Below are 24,120 nucleotides of genomic sequence, written 5' to 3'. Positions count from 1 at the left end.
TATTGTCAGTTAACTTTTGTTTAGTGAGGACAATTGCTAAACACAACTTTCCTCCTTTAAGACCTCTCTTCCCCAGACTGCAGGGGTAAAGCTCTTCTCATACACAAAGTTGTGCAAAGGACACAAGAACAATGTTTAGTGGCAGGAAAATTGCAGTAATCCTGGAGCTGGGGGCTCCCCATGTCCTAGCAGACACTGACTTATTTAAACAGTCGTGATAAAGCTGTTGCAAAACTGACATGCGTAACACCCTTTTCAGGAGCTGTATCCTACATACCTTTCCTGCGGTGCCACTGCTGCACAAGGACATCATGTTATTAGTAAAAAGCATTATCAGTTGAAAACTGGTACTCATTCAGGTCTTTAAAACACACTTTAGTAAATAGGCCACATCCAAACAATTCTTATAATGTTTTATTTTTTTCCACTTGCTCCACAAGGCTTGGAACATACCACTCCAGCCTCTGAGGCTCCCAGGTGTTGCTTGTAACAACTTAATGAAACAGCTGGATGCCTATTTCTTGTTTAGATTCAACACAGCTCAAATCATGCCAGACAATCCGTAGGAGAATGACCCCACTAGTGAAAAATATATATTTTTTCATCATATGAGTCTTTGGGAGAGGAGAGAGGATTAAAATAATAATAATAATAATACAAACAAACAAACAAAAAAACTTCTGACAGGAAACAACTTTGGAATTAGTCCTCTTGATGCCCGAAAAGTAACTTAGGCTTTCAAATACAAAGTTTTCTTCACATGGTAAGATGTTGCATACAGCTACCAGCCATAAGCTTTAGTCCACACTGCTTTCTTCTTGAACTCTGCAAGAGATCTCAAGGCCAGAAGTGTAACTGTGAAGACAAGGAAAAATCACATTAATATGTGCAGTCCAGACTGAAAAGTATGTGCGAATATTCTTCCTAGTCATTTTACTAACAGGTATAGATTAACTTCCCCTTTTATTGACTCTTTTCATGACTTTCATTTCCTAGCCTGACAATTTCTGATGCTACTTCTGCTATTCCCAGATATACTAGTCTCTACATCCCTCTGAAATGTCATGCTGTACGAGACCTTTCGCCTGCCTTACGGCATGTCCTCCACTGAAATCACATCTCATGATCGCTTTCTAATTAGACCATCACTTTGAAGCAGCACATGTATCAACCACGTCTGCAGGAAGCCTCAATTCAGTGACCAGGCACCCAAGAATAGCGGGAGATAGGAGATACTGGTAAGGACAGAAGCATAAGTACAAGATCTTATATCCTCTGCTCAGTTCTCTGATTCACAGTGCAATTCAACCACAGGATCATGCTTTTAAGCAGAATCTGGTTACCAAACTGCTCACGTTCTAGTCATTCAGGAGGGATTCGACTCATCTCAACCACTGTATATTGAGAATATACTGTGTGTATCAGAATCTTCTGATTACAGAAAATTTCCCAACATCCATTGGCATGTTTCTGCTATACTAAACTTGAGTCCACTGAAGATAAGCAGACAGTCAGGGAATCTTTAGATTTATCAGAGAGTGATTAGAAGTTGAAGATGTTCAAAAGCAAGGCTAATTATCCTAGTAAAGCTAACAATTTATAAGCAGCTTACAAGAAGTTGTGTTTAGGTCCAACAAATCAAGAGATTCAAAGGAAGAGCCTTGTGTTAATGGGAAGAAGAAAAAGCACGCTTCCTTCACCAGAGAGTATTTGTGGTGTCCCCTTAAAATCATTTGCACAGATTGTATCACACTTCTATATCTCAAAGTGACCAATGTAGTACAAGGTAGGGTCAAATTATGTTACTGTACATCAAAATATTGTGCATCTCCCATATTTATCTTTCTTTTCAATAACCCCATTCCACCATTCTGTGACTCACTACACCAGTTAGACAACTATTCTGGCTGTCATCGTCTCTCTCTTCTCCCTTCCCCACAGTTCAGATGCATCAGAATAATTGCTGTTTTGTGATTTCTATTCCAGAACTGGAGGCTTTACAAATACTATGTTAATCTTAGAAAATAATTTCAAAAACAATTGACAAATCTATCACTGAATACTCTTGTAGGAGTGGACGTCTCCCTTGGGACCACTGGGTTCTTTACATCTTCAGCAGAGCACCACAAGAAGCAGCAGATAAGATAGCAAAGTCTTTAAAGAGGTGTCATAGATAGGGACTCTACCTGACTTGTGAAGGTTCCCTTAAAAGACAAAATATAGCTCTCCTACGTATGCTAATTGCACGGTTTCATCTTACTCTTTTTAATAACTGGGTTTTTCTGTTATTGATAGTTACAGAAAGATAAGGAACCAATTAAAAATACTTCACCTTTCAGCAGGTTTGTAGAAGATTTTGATAATGCTTCTTTAGGACTTTCCAACATATTGATAAGCCAGTCAATAAACTAAGGATTAAAATAAAAAAAAAAAAAAGAAGATGTGAATTAAAAGAGTCTCCGTATCTAAACACCACAAATTCTTTTCAGTTTGATAAGCAACATCACACTGCTGCTAAATTTGAACAGTTATCTCATCAGAGGTGGTGGCCAATCAAGCTTCTGCCCAAACTAACCAAACTGCATCCCACCGTTAGTATAATTTCTTCCGCTGTTGGATTTGGTACTTTTGTTCCATCCTACTATGTAAGCAATAGTTCTTTGTAGAAAAGAAGGCACAGCAAACCCTTTCCTCTTGCCTATTTACGTCTTTAGCAATACAACCCTTTTGTCCGAATGTTTTAAGGGAAATCCTTCATTACTCTGAATGTATTTGTCCCTCTTCTGAACTCTCGCTGTTTTCCTAGCAGTGTACGGTGCCTGCAGGAGAACTCGGTATTTCAACTTTATTGGAATGATTTTTGGAACATGGTGTCAAATTCTTCCCCAAAGCCTAATCATGGATTTGCATGTCAACATCCCACTTACACGCCTCATCTGTATTCTGAGCTCTGACTTGAGTGGGAATTCAAGGCACAGAGGCGTGCAGGAACCAATCATAAGTGTTTATAGCTATCAATCTACGGATTCATAATATTGCCATATATCTCAATGATAAGCAACCTGCAATAGGTTTGCCAAATGAAGCATAATTGTTTGCACTTATTTTAATGAAATACTTGAGAAAATAAAATGAAAGTGAAACATTACAAAGATGCTCTAGTGGATCTGCCTTTTAGAGTTTACAAAACCAACTTGCTATCAGTAGCCAATTCTCCCTCAAGAGTTTGATTCTTGAAATGTTCCTTATATCTTTGTAACTCTAATTTTACTTGAGAAGCTACAGTCAAATATTTTGAGACCATTCATATCTAGTGTGAATAAAGAAAAACAAGATCACATGTCAGAGGCACTTCAGACTTCAGGTGGCTACTTGGAATGAGTTCTTTCTGACTCTTGGAAAAAGCTTACCACTGTGTGCAATCTTACCCTTTGTGCTTGCTCTTTCCAAGGCTCTTTAGCCAGCAAAAGGGAAATGCTGCTGGGAAGAAGAGTGAGTGTCTCCTGCATAGCAAGCTTGTCAGCGGGGTGCTTGCCAACACGATCCTCAAACAATTCTGGTAATACTGTTTGGTGCTTCCATGGTGACCAGTCGGCACTGAGGCCAAGCAGTAATGGTGCACTGTGGTCAGCCCAGGCCACCACAGCACCTGCAAACAGCCACAGAAGAAAATCTATAACCTAAAGAGGAAAAAAAGTAAAAGTGCACTTTATTAGATGAGTAATACAGGAGAAAAAAAAAAAAGAAGTAACAAATGCGGGTTTATTCTAAGTAATCAGCTGAAAATACACCTAAGATTCAAAATGTAACAACTAAGATGTTCTTTAATATTCTCAATGGATTGAAGCAGTGTAAGGTTTTTTTTTTCTTCTCAACTCAAAATCAAACTAAAATGTCTGCAGAAAGAGAAGCAAAAATACACTCTTCTAAAGCCATCCTTTAGTTTAATGCTGACCCACATCTCATTAAAATGGGCAAATAACATTTTTACAGTAACCTGATCGTTGAGGGTCAGGCTTGTGTGCTAAAGAAGCTGGCAAACATTGCAGCAATGCAAAAAATGTAACATCCGTGGTATCCTAAGACAGAAGACTAACGGCTGAACAGAAGTTATAACTAAGAATGATAGTGCTCAAAAATTGTCCAAGCCCTCCCACAGAAACAGTAGGTGCAGAACTCTAATCTCCTCAGACAGTTCTACTTATGAACTCAATTTTTCCTTTAATTGTTCTACATACAGCAAGTTAAGAGTAACAATTTCCTTTAGCTTATAGCATTGCTCACAATTTAGATTTTATGGTTATTTAAAGAGTCTTAAATGCACATTCAGAATGTAAATTGAAAATAAAAGTCCGAAATATGAAAACATAGGGAATAATACTCAGTGCTGAGAAAGAACTACACCAAAAAAACTTTTTTTCTCTGAAATCTGCTAATTATTTTTGCATCGTGTACCTCCTTAAGATGAACATTTTGTACAGGTGTTGACTTGTACGCTAAATTTCCAATGTAGCCCATCAAGTCCAGCAGCCAGTCCATCCTTTTCATCACTCCTAGAAGAATATTTAAACTTCTTAACACTTAAACTTCACAGTGCACTATTTTTCTTTAAAAATCAACACAATGGCAACAACTGTGGAGGAACAACAAACAGCAATACCACTGTAACATTTGTTTCACAACTGCCTCTGACAAAAGGCATACAGGCACTTACACTGTAGAAGACCTTTGCTGGTACTGTAGGCAACACACTACACGTGCAGAGAAAGAAATGTTTAGCAAGAATAATTTCATGTAGCAGCAGCCCCCCCTGCAGACATGACTACTGAAACCTAAAACCTCCCTAAGGTTTTTGCCTTGGGATCATTAAAATAGTCAGGCAACGGAACTAAAATGTGTCCCAACTCAATGACAGAACATATTTCACGGATTCAGTCTCCTGTCCAAATTCAGTTCTCCCTCCTACAAACTAATAACTACCTTCGTCTTATTTTCAGCTTTCAGACTGTCATTACCCTCTCCTGCTGTTCCTCACAAATGCCTGTTTCCACTTTGCCTCCTCTTTCAGTGAAGGAACTCACTTCATTCAAAACTCACTAATGGTTGAAGTTCTTCAATCACAGTTTGGACCTCAGGCATGAACGAACAACATAATACTTTGAAGTTCATCTGTTAATAGTCAGCCTAAGGTCCTGCAGCCATGAAAATGGGGAGACTTAATTCTTTACCCCCTTTGTACTCATTTCTTCTTTGTTTATCCTACTGCCTGATTCTGTGACTACCCTTGCATCAGCCCCAGTGCTTATCAGAAGCTGAGGTGAGCCAACCTACACACAACCCACTAGATAACTATCAATTATGGCGGGGAGGAGGAACAACAATTTTGTTTCCTGCATTAATTCAGCACAACAAGCTCAAAAGAGCAAGCTGCTCTCTTGTCTCAGCCAGGCTCACAGAAACACATTCTTACGTGTTTTGTCTCACAGTGCTAATTGAGATACGAGCTCTGAAGGACAGCAGGATTGCGCTGGCACTGGTCTCCGATGTGCTATGTATACTTCAAACATTACCCAAAAGATTAGAACAACTGAGAGACACAAGATGTAGTCACAGCTGTGGTCAGCAAATCACACTTATCTATGATGTGACTCACTGCTGATCCGTGCAACAATAAAGAAATGGAGAAAAACATGAAAACAGCATTTGTTATAAGTATTTCAAAAATACTTATTACAGAAAGATTCTGAAGATTGAGTAGTTTCTAATGTGGAGAAGTTTGAAAACAATTCCATCCAACTATCTTAAAATTATACAAATAATATCAGTGCAGACCCATTAATAATTGTTGATACTGTTGTTAAGTATCAACATTTAAGGCTGGCCTTACCAGTGTTTTCATGGCTCACAATACGGGAGTGATAGAAACTATGTAAGAACATCCATACTGTAGACTCTTTCTGGTAATAGCCTGTCCAAGTATCAATCACAACACTCAAGTTCTTCAAAGGCAGTCTGCCTTGAGAAATCAGATACAGTTTGGTGAAGATGGCCTTCTCCATATTGTTCTGCAAACACAATAAGAAAGGATAAATCAAAATAATATACCTTATTTTGTGGAAACAGAAAAATAGGGAAGGAATTCTCTCTATAAAAATAGGGAGGGAATTCTCTGATTATCTAGCAGGCTTATTTTTCTTTCATACAAATTATGAAACCTAAACCCAAGACTGCACATACGGTTTTAATTACATGCGTCTGAATAATTAAGCAAAGGGCAATTCAGTTCAGTTTGATTGTTTCCATACTGCTTCAGGTTTTACACTCCCCTTTAAACTGAAATGAACCATAGTGACAGTTCCTGAGATCCAAAACTTTCTGCATGATAGATTTCTCTTTGTGACAAAAGAGGTTTTCACAAACTGTTCTTTACTGTGTGGAAATAAGAACTCAAGAAAATGACAGTTCAGCTTCCCTGACCTATTTAAATGCTCGATTCACTCTCTCTGATCGGTGAATCTGCCAGCAGATGGAATAGCATGGCATTATGTCATGGATATTTGTTCATAAAGACCCTCTCTAAACTCATGAAGCCCTTCCACACAGGTTATTTCCTCAGCATATAGTATTTTTCAGCTGCTAAGAGTTCCCCTGCTAGCTGATGTGGTGAGCAAGCAGATGAAAGTTTCCATTGTTATCTTCAACCATCTTGTCTACCAGGAAATACTCTGAACATGAATACAAATACAGCATATTAAGTCACAAAAAAAAAAAAAGACAGTTAAGTTGAAGCACTTCACTTTTTAACAAAAGAAAAAATCCAACAGTTCTCACTAGGATGCATTTACAATTTGTTTCAAGTTGGTAGTTACGTTAACATAGGAAGGCTACAGTCCTTTTTGCACTGCTGGACTTAGAAAATCTAACACCACTCCTATTCTAAACAACAGTCTTGTTCAAAGTCCTGGGGTGAAATCAGCAGTACTTAGCTGCCTTAACAAAGTTTTGGATGTGGACGGACTACTTTTGCTTCTCTCTGATGTTTGCAGAGTAGTGCCAAAACTCTCATATGCAGGATACACTAAACAAACAATGTTCTTCAGCAGCTAAAACACTCTGATAAGATGAAAAACAGTAATATATGCTCATTTCATGTAATTTTGTGATAAAAGATCAGGAGGAAACTATCATTACCTTAGAGAGCTGGACAATGCGATCAATCTCTGCATCAGCCATTTCTGAGATACATTTTGCTACAATGACATACATCTCCAGTTCACTTCTCTGCAACAGAAAAGAAAATGCACATTTGGAGATCTACCACCAGATTTCTTCTTCATTAAAACCACTGTATCTGAGAACTTCGTTAAATTTGATCATGATGACAACTTAAATGCACTTCATGTAGGAAAAAAAAATATATAAAAATATACTTTTTTTTTAATTAAACATTTTTTAGAACTGTCCTTCCTAGCAGGTATTTTCTGTATCTAGGTTGTTCTTTACAACACTGCAAGATGATGAATCCTCTGTTGAGAAAGAACATCTCTGATTGTTCTCTACTACTGTTTCAGTACCATTTATTTCAGTACCAGTACTGTGTTTTCCCATTACCAAATTATTTAAGAGGGAAAACTGTATTAAAATGCCCTCACAACTCAATCAACAGAATATTTGAAAGTAACAAATAGAAAATATGCAGGAATCTTAACTGCTCTCACTAAAACTTTTTACATCCTAGTTCATGTTTCAAATCTGATGAGTCAGTGCAAAAAGATGGGATTTTACATCAGTAAAAATAACCAGTCAAAGTTCAGATGTCTCATACATTATTCCTTACCTGAATTTCATTTGGTAGAAGCTCAAATATTTTCTCAGTAGCCTGGCACAAAAAGCCCCAGCAGTACTGGGCAGGGTTTGGAATTTTCATTGCCTGCATGAGTCCCTGTAAAACACACTGGCAAATTTCTGGGTTTTTTGTGCGGTTCACTTCAAACTGCTGTATCAGAAACACTTCTGTAAAAGCCTGTAGCTTGTCTTCTGCAACATGTTTCATCCACAGGGACAGGGACGTGAAAAGGTATTTCTGTGTTTTTGTCTAAAAACAGAACAGAAGGTGAGAGTGTCTTAAAGTTTGCTGTGACTTCCAGATTAATTACCTTCACTGCATTTAGGTCTTTCTGTTTGGTCTAGATATTTGGAATTGGCTTTCAATTCACTGGTGTTTCCTGTACTACACAAAAGCCATCTACAAATGAAGAGGTATCATTCATCATCTAACAGACCAAAACAAATTTTTAAATAGTGATTTTTTTCCATGTGATATAAATTAGTATGTTTCAAGGACTCCGATAATTTCTTCTTGTGCTAAAAACAGAATCTAATCTTCGCTTAGTTTCGTATTCTAACTCTGTAATCACAGATCACCAAGTTCCAGCTCCATTGCCACAGGCAGGTTTGCCAACCACTAGATCAAACACTAGATCACATTACCCAGGGCCTCATCCAACCTGGCCTTAGACACCTCCAGGGATGGGGCATCCACAACCCCTCTGGGCAGCCTGTTCCAGCACCTCACCACTCTCTTAGTAAAAAAAACTTCCCTGACATATAATATAATATAAATCTTCCCTCCTTTAGTACAAAACCATTCCCCCATGTCCTATCACTATCCACCCGTGTAAAAAACTGATTCTTCTCATGTTTATAAACTCCGTTTAAATATTTGAAGGTCGCAATGAGATCTCCCTGCAGCTTTCTCTCTTCCAGGCTGAACAAGCCAAGCCACTGCAGCCAGTCTTCATGGGAGAGGTGCTCCAGCCCTCACATTCGCATTCATGACCCTCCTTTGGAACCTCTCCAAAAGCTCCACATCTTTTTTGTAGGCTGCAGACTGGAATGTAGTACCGCAACTAAGGTCTCATGAGGCCAGAGTAGAGAGGGACGATCACCTCCCTTGTCCTGCTGGTCACCCCTCTTCTGAGGAAACATTTATTCCAAGTTCAGATAGAACATGATATTCAACTATTATTATGTAGTATTAAATTAAAAAGGAAAAAAGGAAAAAATGCACCTCAAATAAAGCACTTAGGAAAGCATTTTAAGTCAGTTAAATAAAATCTCTTACATAAGTATTACTCATTTCTTCCCTCTTTTTATGGATTGCTTGAACTAGAAGGAGTTCAAACATGGCAAAATTCTGTTTTCCTTCAAAACTGAGGAACTTCTTTTCAATGAACTCTGTCTTACTAAAGACCTTTTTGTATTGGTAGAAAAATTTTGGTTTCCCTGTATGCTGAGCACTGCACTCCCACACAGCCCATACAGACCTTGCCTAGGCAGCCAAGCATGCTAGTATGACAGACCTAATACTATTAATATTATTGGCTAATGAAGAAAACTGCAATTACATTGAAAAAAATAAAAACGAATATATCCTGGGGCTGAGTCCTTTTTGTGACCTGAAATTAACACTGCACTCAGAAACTAGAGCTCAGAAAGCAAATACTTTGCTTTTTGTGTTTATCTCTCTGTGGAGATTAATTTAAAATCACAAGTCAAAATATATCCCTCAAGGAACTGGAATAGATCATAGAAATCCACACTGGATTTACTGAGGATCATCCTGAACCTGTTCCTCATTTAGAATAAACTAATGGAACTGCACAGTCAAGTGCACTCTAAGATTCAGAAAGTTTTTAGAAACTATATAATGGAGTCCGTATTGAACCTCCATAAAAACAACTGCATTGTAGGAGGGGATAAGCCTCAATTTGATTCTACTATAGGTATGTCTGTAATTATCTACAGAGTTAAGTTTTCAAAAAGTAACATCTTTCACTAAATCAAGAAATGCTGATAGAAGAAGCAGGCAAGATTTTGGACAAATAAGTAGGACTTTTCTTAAGTCTATCAACTGACATGCTGAAAAAAAATTTTGTTCCCTATATGCCATGCCTTCTTACATGTCTAGGTTATCAGAAATGCAGCAGGAAATGAAAGAGATCTTACACGATCAAAACAAAAACATGTTGCGTATCTTAAGCTCATCTTGAACCTGAAGGTCCCAGACAAGATACTCTAGACTATCATTAAAAATAGATGCTAAATAGTACTATTTATTATAATACTATACTATTATTAATACTATTAATGTTATTAATACTATTATTAATATAATAATACTATTATTTCTGCAGAATTCTGAACCTACCAGTCATTTCACAGTCTAACACTCTAAACTTCATTACTACCTGAGCAATCTCTTAGGAAAGAGGTGCTGAAGTCACACAGATTTTCTGACATACATACACTGAGACTGTAAACAAGAGGAGGTGCCACCCACATCCCCAAAAGCATTGCAGCATTTTGAGATGATTGGGCTTGTGTTGTAGCCAGTTCAAGGCAGAGATATTTTACCTCATCACCTAAAAGAAACAAAACAGAAGTTAGGAAATAAATCTCTTTAACTTTGAATTTATTTTCAACTCATAAAATGAAGGTTATCGTTCTACTTGAGCACTTGCAGACGAAACTCCATTCACAGAACTGCTACTTAAGAGTTTTCAGCACATTCACTGTAGAATGCTCCTCTCCCCATTCACGCTTGGACAAGTTCTGAGATGTCTTGCTGAAAGTTCCCTTCAGTTTTCTTTATAAGAAGAATACAAGAATGGAAAGAAAATATAAATTTAAATGATCCTTGCTAAAAAAAAAAAAAAGAAAGAAAGAAAAAAAAAGATTAATCTGCAAAATAAATTAGTCCCTTTCCATCATGCTAAATGTAAGAGTAATTAACATTTATGTACCTGCTTATAAACATCCATGTACTATGTATGTTTATATAACATGTCACAGAACAGAGGTTATTCACTGTTAATACTCTTGATGCTTGGCTGGAAAATTCTACAGTCTAACACGTGGAAGTCTTTACACTGCATGGAGGCTGTAAAACTTATGAAATCCCTCTTATTAGTTTCTTCTTAGAGACCTCTTAGTGACTAGTACAGCCTGTTTCCTAGTAGAGTAACCAGTAAATATATTCAAGACAGTTTGAGCAATGTAATTGTTTCCATGTAGCTCATAATTACTAAAGCAGTACAAAATCAAAAACGTTAGATATCATACTGGCATTTATTCATCAGATATTCTTGTCAGCATTTAAAATTTAAATAGGTGCTGCGATACTCAAATGTTCTTTGAAGTGGTCACAGAATCACAGAATGGCTCGGGTTGGAAGAGACTCAAGGATCAAGCTCCAATCCTCCTGCCACAGGCAAGGACACCAACATCCCCATTTAATGCTAGACCAGGCTGCCCCATCCTATCTGGCCTTGAACACCTCCAGGGACGGGGCATCCACAACCTCTCTGGGCAGCCTGTTCCAGCACCTCACCACTCTCTCTGTAAAGAACTTCCCTCTGACATCCAACCCAAATCTTCTGTCCTTCAACTCAAAACCTTTTCTCTTTATCTGTCTTTATCTACCCTTGTAAAGAGTTGACTGCCCTCCTGTTTGTAGGCTCCCTCAGGTACTGGAAGGCTGCAATGAGGTCACCCCACAGGCTTCTCTTCTCCAGGCAACAGTCATCCATATCACAAGTCTTACACAGTTCACTAGTCATGAACGAGCAAGCAAGTAATTCAAGACTCAGGCTCTTTAAAAGATCTTACATTAAATGTCATGTTACTTGCAGAGCTCTGAAAGGATAAAACTGTTAGAAGATTCTTTGTCAACCAATTCAAAACTGGCTCACTAGCTTGGAGTACTAAATCAGATAATAATTTATTAATGATTGTTGAATAACATATCCCAGCTATGTCACATTATACAGTTTTTGCTCAACAGCAATAAATTTTCTACAATAGGAAAGCAGTCTGTTATCTGCAATACCTTTACAGATAAATTTCACAGTAGAATTTCTGAAGCAATTAATTTTTGTAAAAATGTTCATAAATAATAGTCATGTAAAAATCCAGGATAATTGAATATACAGTCTATTTTTCAGACAAATATTCATGACATAGTTATTTCAACATATTTATGTTAGTTTTATATTTCTAGATTGACTGCTAGGTCAACTGTACTGCATCATGCTTTTTAAAACAAGCTGAATAATGTTTTTTAGTACACAAGAAGATTTATTTCCACACAGATATATAATGTAAAAAAGCGTGCAACTTCCACAGGAACACAGAAGAAGAATCAAGAGAAATTATATTTGAAAACAGACTATCATGTGGACTGAAGTTAATAAAAACACTGCCACAAAACTGATGTACAATTTCCTTTGGAATTCCCCTCATTTACAAAAGTCAGAGTCCTGAGCAAAAAACAGGAATAAAAAAATTTCCCAAGAATTTAAAAAGTTTCAGCTATTCATAAGGTTGCACACAAATTTGCATTAGCATGCACTGCACAGTTCAGTGTAGGAAATTCTTTCACTTATTCTTACAAAAGATTCTACTGTCCACTGAAAGATTACAAAAGTTCCAATTAACAGTAAAAGCATTTCATTTGTTGCGAAATCTTCTCTAGATCCAGCAAGTACTTGTTTCATACTGGACTCTTCAGTGATTTCTAATGCTTTTGCAGGTAATTTGCATAAATAAAATAAGCATCAGAGAAAAATAAGCAAAACTTTCCGTTTTCTGGACTCAATTTAAGTGCAACAGCTCTTGCTCAGCCTCGTTGTGAAAAACAATCTGCAAGGCCAGTAATGACAACAACATAAATCAAGAGAAACAAAACTCAACAGAATCAAGGGAATATGGAACTACGAACAGTAGGTGTTTTTTAAGGAAATGAGTGAAAGTCAGAGACATTTACGTCAACCAAAAATGACACCAGCAGATATCTTGAGAAAAGCTACCCAGTCCCATACTTCAGTGTTGTGATTTGATCTGGCAGGTAGCTAAATGTCACACAGCCATTTGCTCACTATACCCCCATAGGATAGGGAAGGGAACTAGAAAAAACGTAGAACTTGTGGGTTGAGATAAAGACAGTTCAGTAGCATGGAAAAGGAGGGGAAAATAAAAATAATGACAAAAGAATATACAGAACAAATGATGCACACTGCAGTTGCTCACCACCTGCTAACTGACACCTAGCCAACCCCTGAAAAACAACAGCCCTCCACTGGCCAACTCCTTCAGTTTTTTAGTTCTGCATAATATTATATTGTGGCATTGGCCAGATTGGGCAGCTGTCCTGGCTGTGTCACTTCTCAGCTCTTTATGCACCCCCAGCTCTTTGCTGACAGAGCAGTCTGAGGAACTGAAAGTGCTGTTTAGCTACAGTGAAACCATCAGTGTATTGTCACCATTATTCTTATGCAGAATCCAAACCACAGCACCATGACAGCTATTAAGAAGAAAATTATTCTTGTTAAAATCAGGACATTCAGGATCAAAACTGCTCTTCAATATGAAAAAAAAAAAAAAAGATTCCTAGAAACAAAGAATCCAGAGTTGTGATGAAAAGATGGGGTATGCTTTCCCCTGTTAGCCAGAGCCATTTAGTAGATACTATATTTCAGAGTAGCGATAGCTAGATGTGCTCAGTTCAAAATTGTGATAAATCTACCTGCATCTTCTAACACCAGCAATGGTACTGCATTCAGTGGGTACTGAACTAAGACCATTTCCAGTTTTTGATGGGTTCTTCTTACCAAATCCACTAGTATCCTAACAGCACTTCCAAATTGCTCCAAACCACTTAGTTCTGTTCTCTAACCTCTTCTTATATCACAACAACCTAGGCCCAACACAATTGCAAACATTATGATATATGCCTGCAAACATTAGAAAGTTGCCCTTGAGAGCACGGTCAACACTTCAACTTATGAAGCACCTAACAGGTTACGTAGTTTATGAAAACTGTGTTAGTTAAGAAGTCTTGTGGCAAATACAAATGACAATAGATAATGACAAAACTTACCAAAGTTTAACCTCATCAAAGGAGAAAGAACAGATGCCCAATTTACAGGTGGATACTGATGACTTCCTCCAACTACAGCAATGGGTGCCAGTGCTACTTTCACCAGCTGAGCTGGAACAGATTCAGGGCCTGGAACAGAATATTCAATCACAATTTTCAATCTGAATTCTTTATGTTTGTTTAAATGCTTCAGAAGAAAAGTGCATGTACTATATCAACTCAAGCTGCACCGAAGGCCAGTCTGTAGTGATGAACTAGAGAACATCATAAAATTACCTGCTACTTTTGCATTGTTTTTTGTCCCTGGTATCTAAGAATTAGTTGTCTCTTGTTTGTAATTAGTGGATTTGTATTTAATGCTAGTAACCTGACAAAGATGGCTTTTCAGCTTTGGAGAAGCTTTTTGGTTCCTCTCCCTTGAATCAACGTATAAGTTAATTACAGACATTCCGCATTTAGTGAGGTAGAATTTTTGCATTTTTTTTTCTTAGTAGGCAAACAGCCAAGTTTTCTGATACTTTGCTGACATCTCAACTCAAAGATGCATGACATAAAAAACTGCTAGACATGCTTACCTTTACTAAGTACTGAGTTACTTAAACATGGTGAATTAACTCAGTTTCCTGAAAGCAAAGCAATCTATACTTTCATTAAGAGCAAATCTCGCTTAATTGGACAAATCTCTTTCATTAGCACTCCACACATAACAGCACACTTTCAGTAGGTTTCTTTGCATTTTTCACGCGTAGATACTCATCCATTTAAATACCAGAATGTCATACAGATTCTTAATCTAGAGTCCTGATAGCAAGGGACAGAAGAAAGCCTGTCTGAAAAAAATATACCTGAGGATACATGCTAATGTTTAAAGTGGTCAGATGTTCACGCCTGCAAGGGAGATACATCATCTCATAGGCAGAGGGAAGGGGAAAGGTAGAAGCCTTAAAAATACAGAAAAATCCAGACAGCACTATACAATTCTGTTAAGTATAATTCCATTTTTTTGTTTTAAAGGAGTTTGCACGTAGAAGTTTAGAGTGCGAATGTTAGAGAAGCATAGTGAAGCATTAGTGTAGCTCAAATCAGTGCTTAGAAAAGCTCTCTTGAATAAAAGCAGGTTGTTAAGGTCGTATTTTGAAGACATAGCATATTTCCTAGGCATTACACTCTAATTCCTTCTTACCTTTTTTTCCACTTTCAATGGCAAAGTCAATGGCTGCCCTGATAAAGCTGCTTTCAGGCAAGTAGCTAAAATCTGGAGGAACTGTGAAGACAAAAAAAACATTTATATACTCAAATGTGTTAGCAGAAAGTAGAACTTCCATCTTCCATGTAAATACAAATATCAGACGGAGCTATATTTGACCTCACTATGTCTGCAGGTGATTCAATGCCATTAGACCAAAAGATTATCGATAGATCCATGGGCATTCCCACTGTAAAGGCAAGTTAAACTCAGTCTTTGTGAAAAATGTTAGGTCTGAAAAACAAATTCAATAACCAACTGAAAAGCCAGGGCTAAGAATTTCCTTAAACGTAACAGCCACAGCAAGTCAGGCCTTAGTAAGCTTTAAAGCTCCATTTGAAATTTAAAAAAACAGAAACATTCCATGTCTATCTAAACTCAGGCACTTTGACATCAGAAGTAGAAAATACAATCATACAATGACATATTGACAGAATGTGAACTTGTGTAAATTGTCACATTAGAAAGGTACTGACAGAATTTTCTGCTTCAGTTAAGTAGAAATCTCTACTACTAACTGACTTGAAGAAAAAGCTTCTCATTGTTAGTTTTTAAGTGTTAGCTTTTTCTTTATGAAATGTTATGAAGTGCTAAAACAAAGCAGATTCAATCAGCTCTCAAGTCATGAATTGGATAATGTAAAACTTATTTAAAATTTATCCTCAATGCTTTTAAAGAATAAAGACAGAAGCAATATAAAAGCTTGACTGGCATAACAGAGAACCTTAATTTGATACTGCAAGTAAAAGCAGATAGCAGGGTAGGCTGTGGAGAGCATCCCTTTCAGCACACTAATTCCATCATGTTTCAAGCTCTAGGTCTGGCACATAAGACCATAAAGTCTCTGACTTAAAAGCCGTCATGTCATATTAAGGCCTGCAGTGCCAAGTCTGTAGCATTCTTTGTGGCCTTTGCTATCTTTTTAATTAGGTGCTACTGCTATTTGCCATCTTTAAGCAGCAATAATACAGCATCTCACCAGATGTCCTGCTTTGGGTAGAAGATAAACAGGACATATGAAGGTGTCCAAGAAGTCCTGCTGCATTTGTCTGAAGGCCAATCTGCCCCGAAAAACTGATTATCTGTTCAGACAATAAACAAATATTTAGACAGTCAAGCTGGACACAAACATTAAATCATTCCTTCAAACAGAATCGGTCTGTTTGGACACAGTGTCAAGATACCCTAGTGCATTATCCAAAGCTTGAAAGATAGACTAGCTCCTTACCTGTGTAAGGGTTCTGATGACTTCATTGAGCTTACTTTGAAACTGGGAGGTCTGGATGCTTTCAGATTTTAGCTGCCAAAGGAATGGGGGAAAAAAAGAAAGTGACTTTTAGAAGAAAAGAAACAATGCAACAGAGAGTGAATACTGAGAAGACGGGTTATATTTGCACACATGCTTTTTTGTGGGGGAGTGGAGGAAAAGAGGAGAAAGCCTACACAACAGTAAACTTATTTCCAGTGATAGTGCCTATGAGCCATATGATGGGAAAAATGGATCAGATTCCAATCTACGAACTAATTCATCCCATTTGGTTCATACCCAGCATAACTCAGTATTAGATGCCCTGGTACATGACCTGTATCCTGTATGGATGCAGGACAGATCGTTCTATCTCGTCTTCTCATCAAATCTCTAGGAGGGAGAAAAGTACCATCTGTGTGTATGTTCTCACCTGTATCATGCCTCCTTCAGAACCCACCAGCGCAACCAGCCCATTGACAGCAGCCAGACGCTGCATTGTTGGAGAACCCTGGAAATGTAGGTCATGTCAGTGAATCTTTGGGCTCACACAGCACCACAGCTGAATTTGTAGCACAACAGATTTACTTCCCTTAAGCAAAAGGGATTTTCTTTCAAATACAAGACCATGACTGTTACCACTTCCATACTTTTAGGTCTTTTTGGTCAGACTCCAGCATACTGAATGATTATTCATCTTTCTTGCTGAATGAAAGGCTTTATGCAGAGACTTCCTTACCCACTTTCTCCATCTAAAATTGTCACATATTTTTCCCTAATGAATCACTTTCTTCTGGCACTGCAGATATTCAACAAAATGCGCCAGTGAATTTGAACTCTAAAAGATTTTTTTTCTTTACTGAAACTCACCTTCAGCTCCCACCTTAAGGTCTAGGTTTAGAGGTTGCTTTCACACAAGTGTTTTAATAATGAGAAATTAAAATGATTGAAGCAGAATGGCAAGCAGAACAAATGAATGCATCTCAATTTTCCCACTGCACAGTTACAACACCCATGATGAAGGGGCCTTCAGCCACCCTGGACCTGTTCATCTACACAGTCTGAATACTGTCTGTTCAATCTAAAAATTGCATTGTAGTCACTTCATCCTTTGAGTATAAAGAAAGCAATTACCATATCATAAAAATGGGTTACTGGCAATTTATATCTTAGTAAAATAACCATTTAGGGGAGTAAATGTAAAACAATTGAATCACTGTAATCTCCATTTTTCTGGTCTATTTTTGTTAAATAACACCTAATTTTACCAGGTATCTTAATTTAATTAATAACCTACATTTTATCTTTTGATAATTTTCCACATTAATAAAGATTCCAAGACTTCCTACCAATAACCATTTCCCATTAAGCAAACAGCCAGAAGAGAAGTAAGGTTTTTCTTTTCTAGTGAATCGTCTAAAGCCATATTTTTAATTCCAAGTATGATCAAACAGCTTATTCAGATTGTCCCAAGTTTTCTTAAACCATTCCAGGATGAAAATTATGTCTCTACTCTTCTTTCAACATCTCCCTCTTAAAAACCTAGGATATGAATTAAAACTCCTTTACCTCTGCAATCACAACTTTTATCCAGGCTGGCATTAGTTTGTTACTCAAGTCTTCAGCTTTGCCATGGCCACAAACTGACAAACCGTGAACAACCGTACCAAGAGCTAAAGCAAAACCAGATGTCTATAAAATGAGAAAGACAGACATTAAGAAACAAATCTCCCAAAGAAATACTCTTTTCTGTATTTACTACTGCAAAGTTACTTAAACATTTATTATTTCTTTACCGAAGCCACAGACTTATAGAAGTCCTTTATCTACAACACCAGATGCTTCCAAATTTCAAGTATTTTCTCCTGCCAAATGACACTAGATTTTTTTTCATCTTTGGTGCATGGTCTGCTCTGAAGCTTTATTCCAGAACAGACTTTCTTATACAAAGATTAGAAGAATTACAAAGGCCTTGACTCCTTATTTTTTAAGTGAATTTTCAAAACAATTGACCAGTCTAATAGTGGGTTTTGATGCTAAAAGGTTCTGTTTTTCTTTTTCTTTTTTTTTTTTTTTTTTTGTTTTCTGGCATACATTTAACAAAAAAGAACAAGTACTGGAATATGGAGATTATTTTTGCATTTTTGAAGGTAACTTTAGAACACCTGGATTAAGTTGTGGCTCTGGTTATGATGATCTCACTGATTTAGAGAAGACAAAATTCAAAAGGGCACAGCTGATGTGTTTTCTTAATAAAAATATTACAAATGAGACAGGAATTGGTAAGAAATGGCAACTAAGGACATCAAGATCTTGAAAGTACCAACTTCTCTTTTGCATATAATAAAATATATACACTCTGCTATTATTTCAGTCTTTGGCGATTGCTACCACAAGGGCAGATAATGCATTAGTGGACAAAATAATAAGGTAATTGTATGATATGCAGAATGTAGTAAATATTCATTAATGATCAAAGTAGGTTAATGCAATTTTCTTCAGGCAGCAGTCTGGATATAGCAGGATCAGGTATTAAATACGTAAGAAACAAAGGGAACTTAAAAAAAAGCCCAAACTCTGAATCGTCACCTGCAGATTTTTTTCCACTAAGGTCCGCAGCTTGTTCATGGCTTCTTCAGCCTCTGCTGCTTCTATGATTCCTACACTGAAAGCAGAGACACAGGAACAGGCAACAGAATAGGCAAGTACCTGAAAATAATGAGTAAATTCTGTTACGCAGCACTATTCAATTTCAGTGCAAACAGAAGAGGGCAACATTTTTCAGAGCTTGCAATGCTGCCAATGCTGCATTGACAGAGAGCAACAATACGTCTCCTTTACAGGATATATCAAATAATCCCACAGAATCAAAACAGAAGAAAACAAATGTGCAAACAAAAACAACAAATTCAGAACAACCAAGCAGAAAAGGAGGCTATCTATAAAACCTCAGGCAGGATTTATGCTACCTAGTTACTGAGCACTAAGACAATGTAATGAATTCTTCTTCGGCAGTTCAAATAGAAAGCATTGTCTGCTGCTGCTGCTGTTCCAATCTTCATTACTACTGCATTCCTCAGTCATACCTGCTTTTACACAGTACTTGTACATAATGTCTCTCTAGGGAAAGTGCGGTGTTTTACAATGTAGACTAAATGTTTTAAGAAACAAATTTTATAAATCTGCCTACTGTTGTCTTTGCAGATCACCTCTGGGCAAGAAAAAGTATACGCTATGATAGCAGTGCCAAAGGCACTGTGCCTAGGGCACCAGTGCCCACTGCCTCCATCCCTAGAGTTGTCTGAGGGCAGACTGGATGAGGCCTGGGGCAGCTCTAGTATGGAATGGGGAGGTTGGTTGGCCCTACATGTGGCAGGGGGGTTGGAGATTCATGGTTTCAAGGAGATTCACCTTGAGGTCCCTTCCAACCCTGGCCATTCTGTGATTCTGTGAAGGCAGCTAAGCACAATCCCTTACAAACTCTGCAATAGCTGTCTTCATTCTCCAGTGTCAGGAACTGAGAAAACTCACTCTACACTTCGATGCTTTTCTTTCTGTAAGATGGTATCTAAGTCTTCTCTTTTCATTTCGTGACTCCAAAAATAGGAAAAAAGAATGGTGATTTCACTGTCTCATCAGAGCCGTGAATAGTACTTGCAACAGGATTTATACAGTGCCACTATAGCACATACTTGACAAGATTATCTCTTAAGAAATGGAGGCTAAGGAGAGATGTCTTTTGTAAACCATAGAGGAATGCAGCAGCATGACAAAAAATATCATGCTATTTTCAATTTATACTTTCAGATGTTTATTCCTTCTAAGAAAGATTCTTAATCTGTGCCATTAAACAAGTATAAATAAGTTTAGAAGCAATTCTGTTTTTTGTAGGGCCAACTGATCTTCATAAATGTAGTTATTTTCCTACACACAAGTATCCAACTACTATTTATCAGAATCCACAGCATCCCATCCATGATGGAAACAGGCCTGCAAGGCCAGAAGAATATACAGTCTCCCTGAAAAATACATGACATTAGCCTCATGTTTCACAAATGACACTATTTTTCTGTCTTTAGCCTTAAATATGAAAAGTAAAGAAATGAAGTCTGATCTTTCAATGAGGCTGCTGTGCCAATTTTTTACCCTGCTTTGCACCAATGCTATGCAATAGAATGTATATAGGGTTTGAAGAACTCCTACCTGGTAGACAATTAGCAACAATTCTGACTTCAAAAAGCAATGCTCAGATTGAACCCCTTATTGCATGTGGCCAAAGCTACCTCTTAAGAACAGGACCGTATGCCAGCCATTTCTAGCCTCTGAACTTTCATAAATAGCAGTACTCAGCCTACAGCACTGGTGAAATTTAACTAGTGTAATTACCTATGCAATATCTAACAGATTTTTAAGTGATAAAGGTAATTTTTGTATCATCTATAGTTAATTCATGATGTTAAACAACTTCTGCATTTCATCTCAGAAGTTGCTCATTGAACTAAGTTTAAGTTCAGTAAAATGCTTCAAGACTCTCAGGAGAAAGAAGCTATTCCCAACTCCGACTCTGTGAACTCCCTTGATAAAACAGAGGATTATGCAACTCTGCTGTTCAGCTACTGTGAGCTTGGATGTGAAAATACAGAGTTGGGTTTTGTGTGTGTGTGTGCACATGTGTATGCAAAAAGCTATTTATTCTGATTCTTGTTTACTGTTGTAAACTTCTCCAGTTTCATGAGCTTTCTTTCTCAATCTTTACCTCAGCAAGGTAATAAGCTCACTTATACACGAGCCATGCAGAAACTTAGCAGAAATATATCTTGGCAAATGATACTGAAACATACACTCAAATATAGCCACAGTTTTTTCAGTTTTCAAAACTCATAAAGAGAACAGCTCACAAATTAAAAAGGGAACAGCAAACATATTCATAGCAATAACAACAGCTTTTGAAGCAGGAAGCAGAAGGCATACTGCAGAAGGAAATATTAAAGCTGAGAATAACTTGCTGTTTGCTTTCTAGTAGAAGGGATGAGTAGCACTTTAGAGAACAACGTCTTTAACCATTTCAGTCAATTTCCTAGTGTTTGTGCTGCATTATGGGTTATTCTAAAATTGTTTTCTTCAACAGATACAAAACCAGGCTGATATTGTAAAAGAAATGTACCAGCACTACAGATAAAAAGCTTCAGTAAAAAGCTGAGTTATTAAAGGAGGCAAAGGAAGAAAAATGAAAATTGGAAATCTGTGCTAAAACAAGTCATACCTCCTGGACCCATCTGCTTTGATCCTCACTGCTCTCCAGGTATGCACATAGTTTTCGCAGTGAAGCAGAAACGTGTACTCGTGATTCTGTTTGGCTACTGTGACTCAGAAATGAAAGAACAAGTCCCACTCCCAAAATACATCCAGTGCTTAAAAAGAAGAATTAAAAAAAAAAGAAGATTAGCTATGTCTTAGCTGCTCTGAGCTTTTTTACTCTTTTTTCGTCCCAAAATTATACTTGAGTGCATCTCTCTTTCACTTGGCCATCTTCCTTGTGATTTACAAATATATATACATATATATGTACAAAAATATACATGTATATATATCATATATATGGTATCTCTGATTTCCCAATTCGTTCCAGATGTTTCACTGCCAGCATATTAGACATACACCCCTGCTGTTATGACACATCTTTAAATCCACTGTTACTTCTCTCAGTACCATAATCTGGCACTGTACAGAGTGATACAGTCTATTATGTTGCAGAATTAAAGACTTCACAAATGAATCCTGGAGCAAAATAAATGGTTAGTATTTCAGGATGAAGGAAGTTTAACATTTTTAAATCCTGTTACTAAGGTGAGTTTAACACGTTTCTAAATGTAGTATAAGAAAATTTAATGACAACTGAAAATACCTTAAATCCAAATCAAGCAAAAAAACTCCATAAAAATCAAAGACTGCACAGTAATTTTAAGGAAGACTACAATATATTTTCAAGTTTCTTAATAATCTGCTCTTTACCACACCCTTAATCAACAAGTATGTACCAACATTCATCATTTGCTCAATATTTCTCTAATATACATTCTTGCAAATGAAGACAGTCCTGCACATCTTACAGAATTCACCCTGTTTACAGGAAATTGGAAGGCAAGCCAGAAAACATTACTGCTTCCTGTTATTCTGAAATAAAACTCTTCAAAACTAGAGCTTCAAAAGTAGAGTTCAATCTTCCACACATCGTGTTTTTCTTTGTTTACAGAAAAGGAGGAAAAAAACCCCAAACTGTTCAATACAAGGTCTATCTGCCATGTTTGTTACACGTATGCTATACTGCTACAATTTAAAGCCTACCTTTAACTTTCACCCCCTCCTCACTATACAGAGGTTGACACGAGAAAATTTATTCAGTGTGATCCAAGAGAAAAATGGGAGAAGTTAGCAGTCATGAATGCAACACAGTTTTTGCCTGTGTCTTTTCGAGGTAACATGCCCTTCTGAAGGTTTTAAGCATCAGTCAATAGCTTTAGATGATTAGATCCTAGTTCAAGGTGTTTCTTATTGTCTCTCAAGGAAGATGACTCTTCGTGGCAACCTGCTTGGAAGCCTGATGTGGCTTATGATGCCTTATAAAAACACACCTGGACCAAAGTGTGGCAAAGCTTCACAACCACTTCATAGAATAACAGAACTGGTTGGACTGGAAGAGAACTTAAAGATCATTGAGCTCCGCTCCCCTGCCCCCCACCAGCTCAGGCAGCCCAGGGCTGCATTCAACCTGCCCTGGAACAGCTCCAGGGATGGGGCATCCACAGCTCCTCTAGGCAGTCTATGCTAGTGCCTTACTGCTCTCTGTATAAAGAATTTCCTTATAACATCTAACTTAACTCTTCACTCATTTAGTTAAAAATTGTTTCTCCTTGTCCTATCACTATTAGTCTGCATGAAAAGTCAGCCTCCCTCCCTCCTGTTTAAAAGCCTGCTTTTAGTACTGAAAGACTGCAAAGAGGTTGGTCTCTCCAGAGCCTTCACTTCTCCATGCTGAGCAAGCCCTGTTCCCTCATCCCCTACCTGTAGGAGATCACCTTCGTGGCTTCCTCTAAACCCACTCCAACTGTTACACACCTTTCTTGTTCGAGGAGCCACACTCTAGCTGCCGTACTCCAGCAGGGCCTCACGAGGGCAGAGCAAAGGAGCACAATCACGTCTGCTGGCCACCCCTCTTCTGGTGCAGCTCTCCAGACAGTTGGCCTCACAGGCTGCAAGCATACTCTGCTGGCTGACGTCCAGCTTTTCATCCACTGCAACTTTCAAGTCCTCTGCTGAGCTGCTTTCGATGAGTTCTTCTCTCAGTCCGTAAGCAACTGAGATAATCCCAAATTAGGAGCAGCATCTTGTACTGACCTTTTTGAACCTGAACAGGTTCTCATGAGCCCATTTATCAAGCCTGTCCAGATCTCTCTGAATGGCATCCCTTCCTTCTGTTGTACTAACTGTGCCACCCAGCTTGGTGTTTTCAAACTTACAGAGGGTATCCTCAATCCCACTCTCTGGGCTGCTCATAAAGATGGTGCAGAGCACAGACTGCAGAATGGACCCTTGGAGAACGTCACTCGTGATTGCTCTGGATATAGAGCTGCTGACTGCATCCTCCAGTTGCAACCTTTTAACCTATTTCTTATCCATCAAATAGTCCAC

At 37.8% G+C, this 24,120-nt stretch overlaps 1 protein-coding gene across 3 annotated transcripts in view; it reads right to left on the bottom strand.

Moving 5' to 3' along the window:
* Positions 1 to 396: 396 nt before the first annotated feature.
* Positions 397 to 24,120, bottom strand: part of FOCAD (focadhesin) — a 92,625-nt gene continuing 68,901 nt past the window's right edge. For all 3 annotated transcript variants that reach the window (XM_042826874.1, XM_042826875.1, XM_042826876.1), the window contains exons 30-45: positions 21,695 to 21,842; positions 19,021 to 19,140; positions 18,001 to 18,123; positions 16,865 to 16,942; positions 16,414 to 16,485; positions 16,165 to 16,267; positions 15,123 to 15,203; positions 13,940 to 14,068; positions 10,309 to 10,424; positions 7,838 to 8,095; positions 7,192 to 7,281; positions 5,888 to 6,065; positions 4,456 to 4,553; positions 3,429 to 3,680; positions 2,333 to 2,408; positions 397 to 855 (exon numbers count right to left, since the gene is read on the bottom strand). In XM_042826874.1, coding sequence (XP_042682808.1) covers positions 782 to 855; positions 2,333 to 2,408; positions 3,429 to 3,680; positions 4,456 to 4,553; positions 5,888 to 6,065; positions 7,192 to 7,281; positions 7,838 to 8,095; positions 10,309 to 10,424; positions 13,940 to 14,068; positions 15,123 to 15,203; positions 16,165 to 16,267; positions 16,414 to 16,485; positions 16,865 to 16,942; positions 18,001 to 18,123; positions 19,021 to 19,140; positions 21,695 to 21,842 — 1,996 coding nt within the window. In that variant the 3' untranslated portion in view covers positions 397 to 781. The remainder of the gene's footprint in view (positions 856 to 2,332; positions 2,409 to 3,428; positions 3,681 to 4,455; positions 4,554 to 5,887; positions 6,066 to 7,191; positions 7,282 to 7,837; positions 8,096 to 10,308; positions 10,425 to 13,939; positions 14,069 to 15,122; positions 15,204 to 16,164; positions 16,268 to 16,413; positions 16,486 to 16,864; positions 16,943 to 18,000; positions 18,124 to 19,020; positions 19,141 to 21,694; positions 21,843 to 24,120) is intronic.

Source organism: Centrocercus urophasianus, unplaced genomic scaffold (assembly GCF_019232065.1).
Source record: "Centrocercus urophasianus isolate 14NV4802_14NV808 unplaced genomic scaffold, USGS_Curo_1.0 seq_27, whole genome shotgun sequence".
NCBI lineage: Eukaryota > Metazoa > Chordata > Aves > Galliformes > Phasianidae > Centrocercus > Centrocercus urophasianus.
Note: the sequence above shows the minus strand (reverse complement) of the source record. Positions and strands in the feature narration are given on the sequence as shown.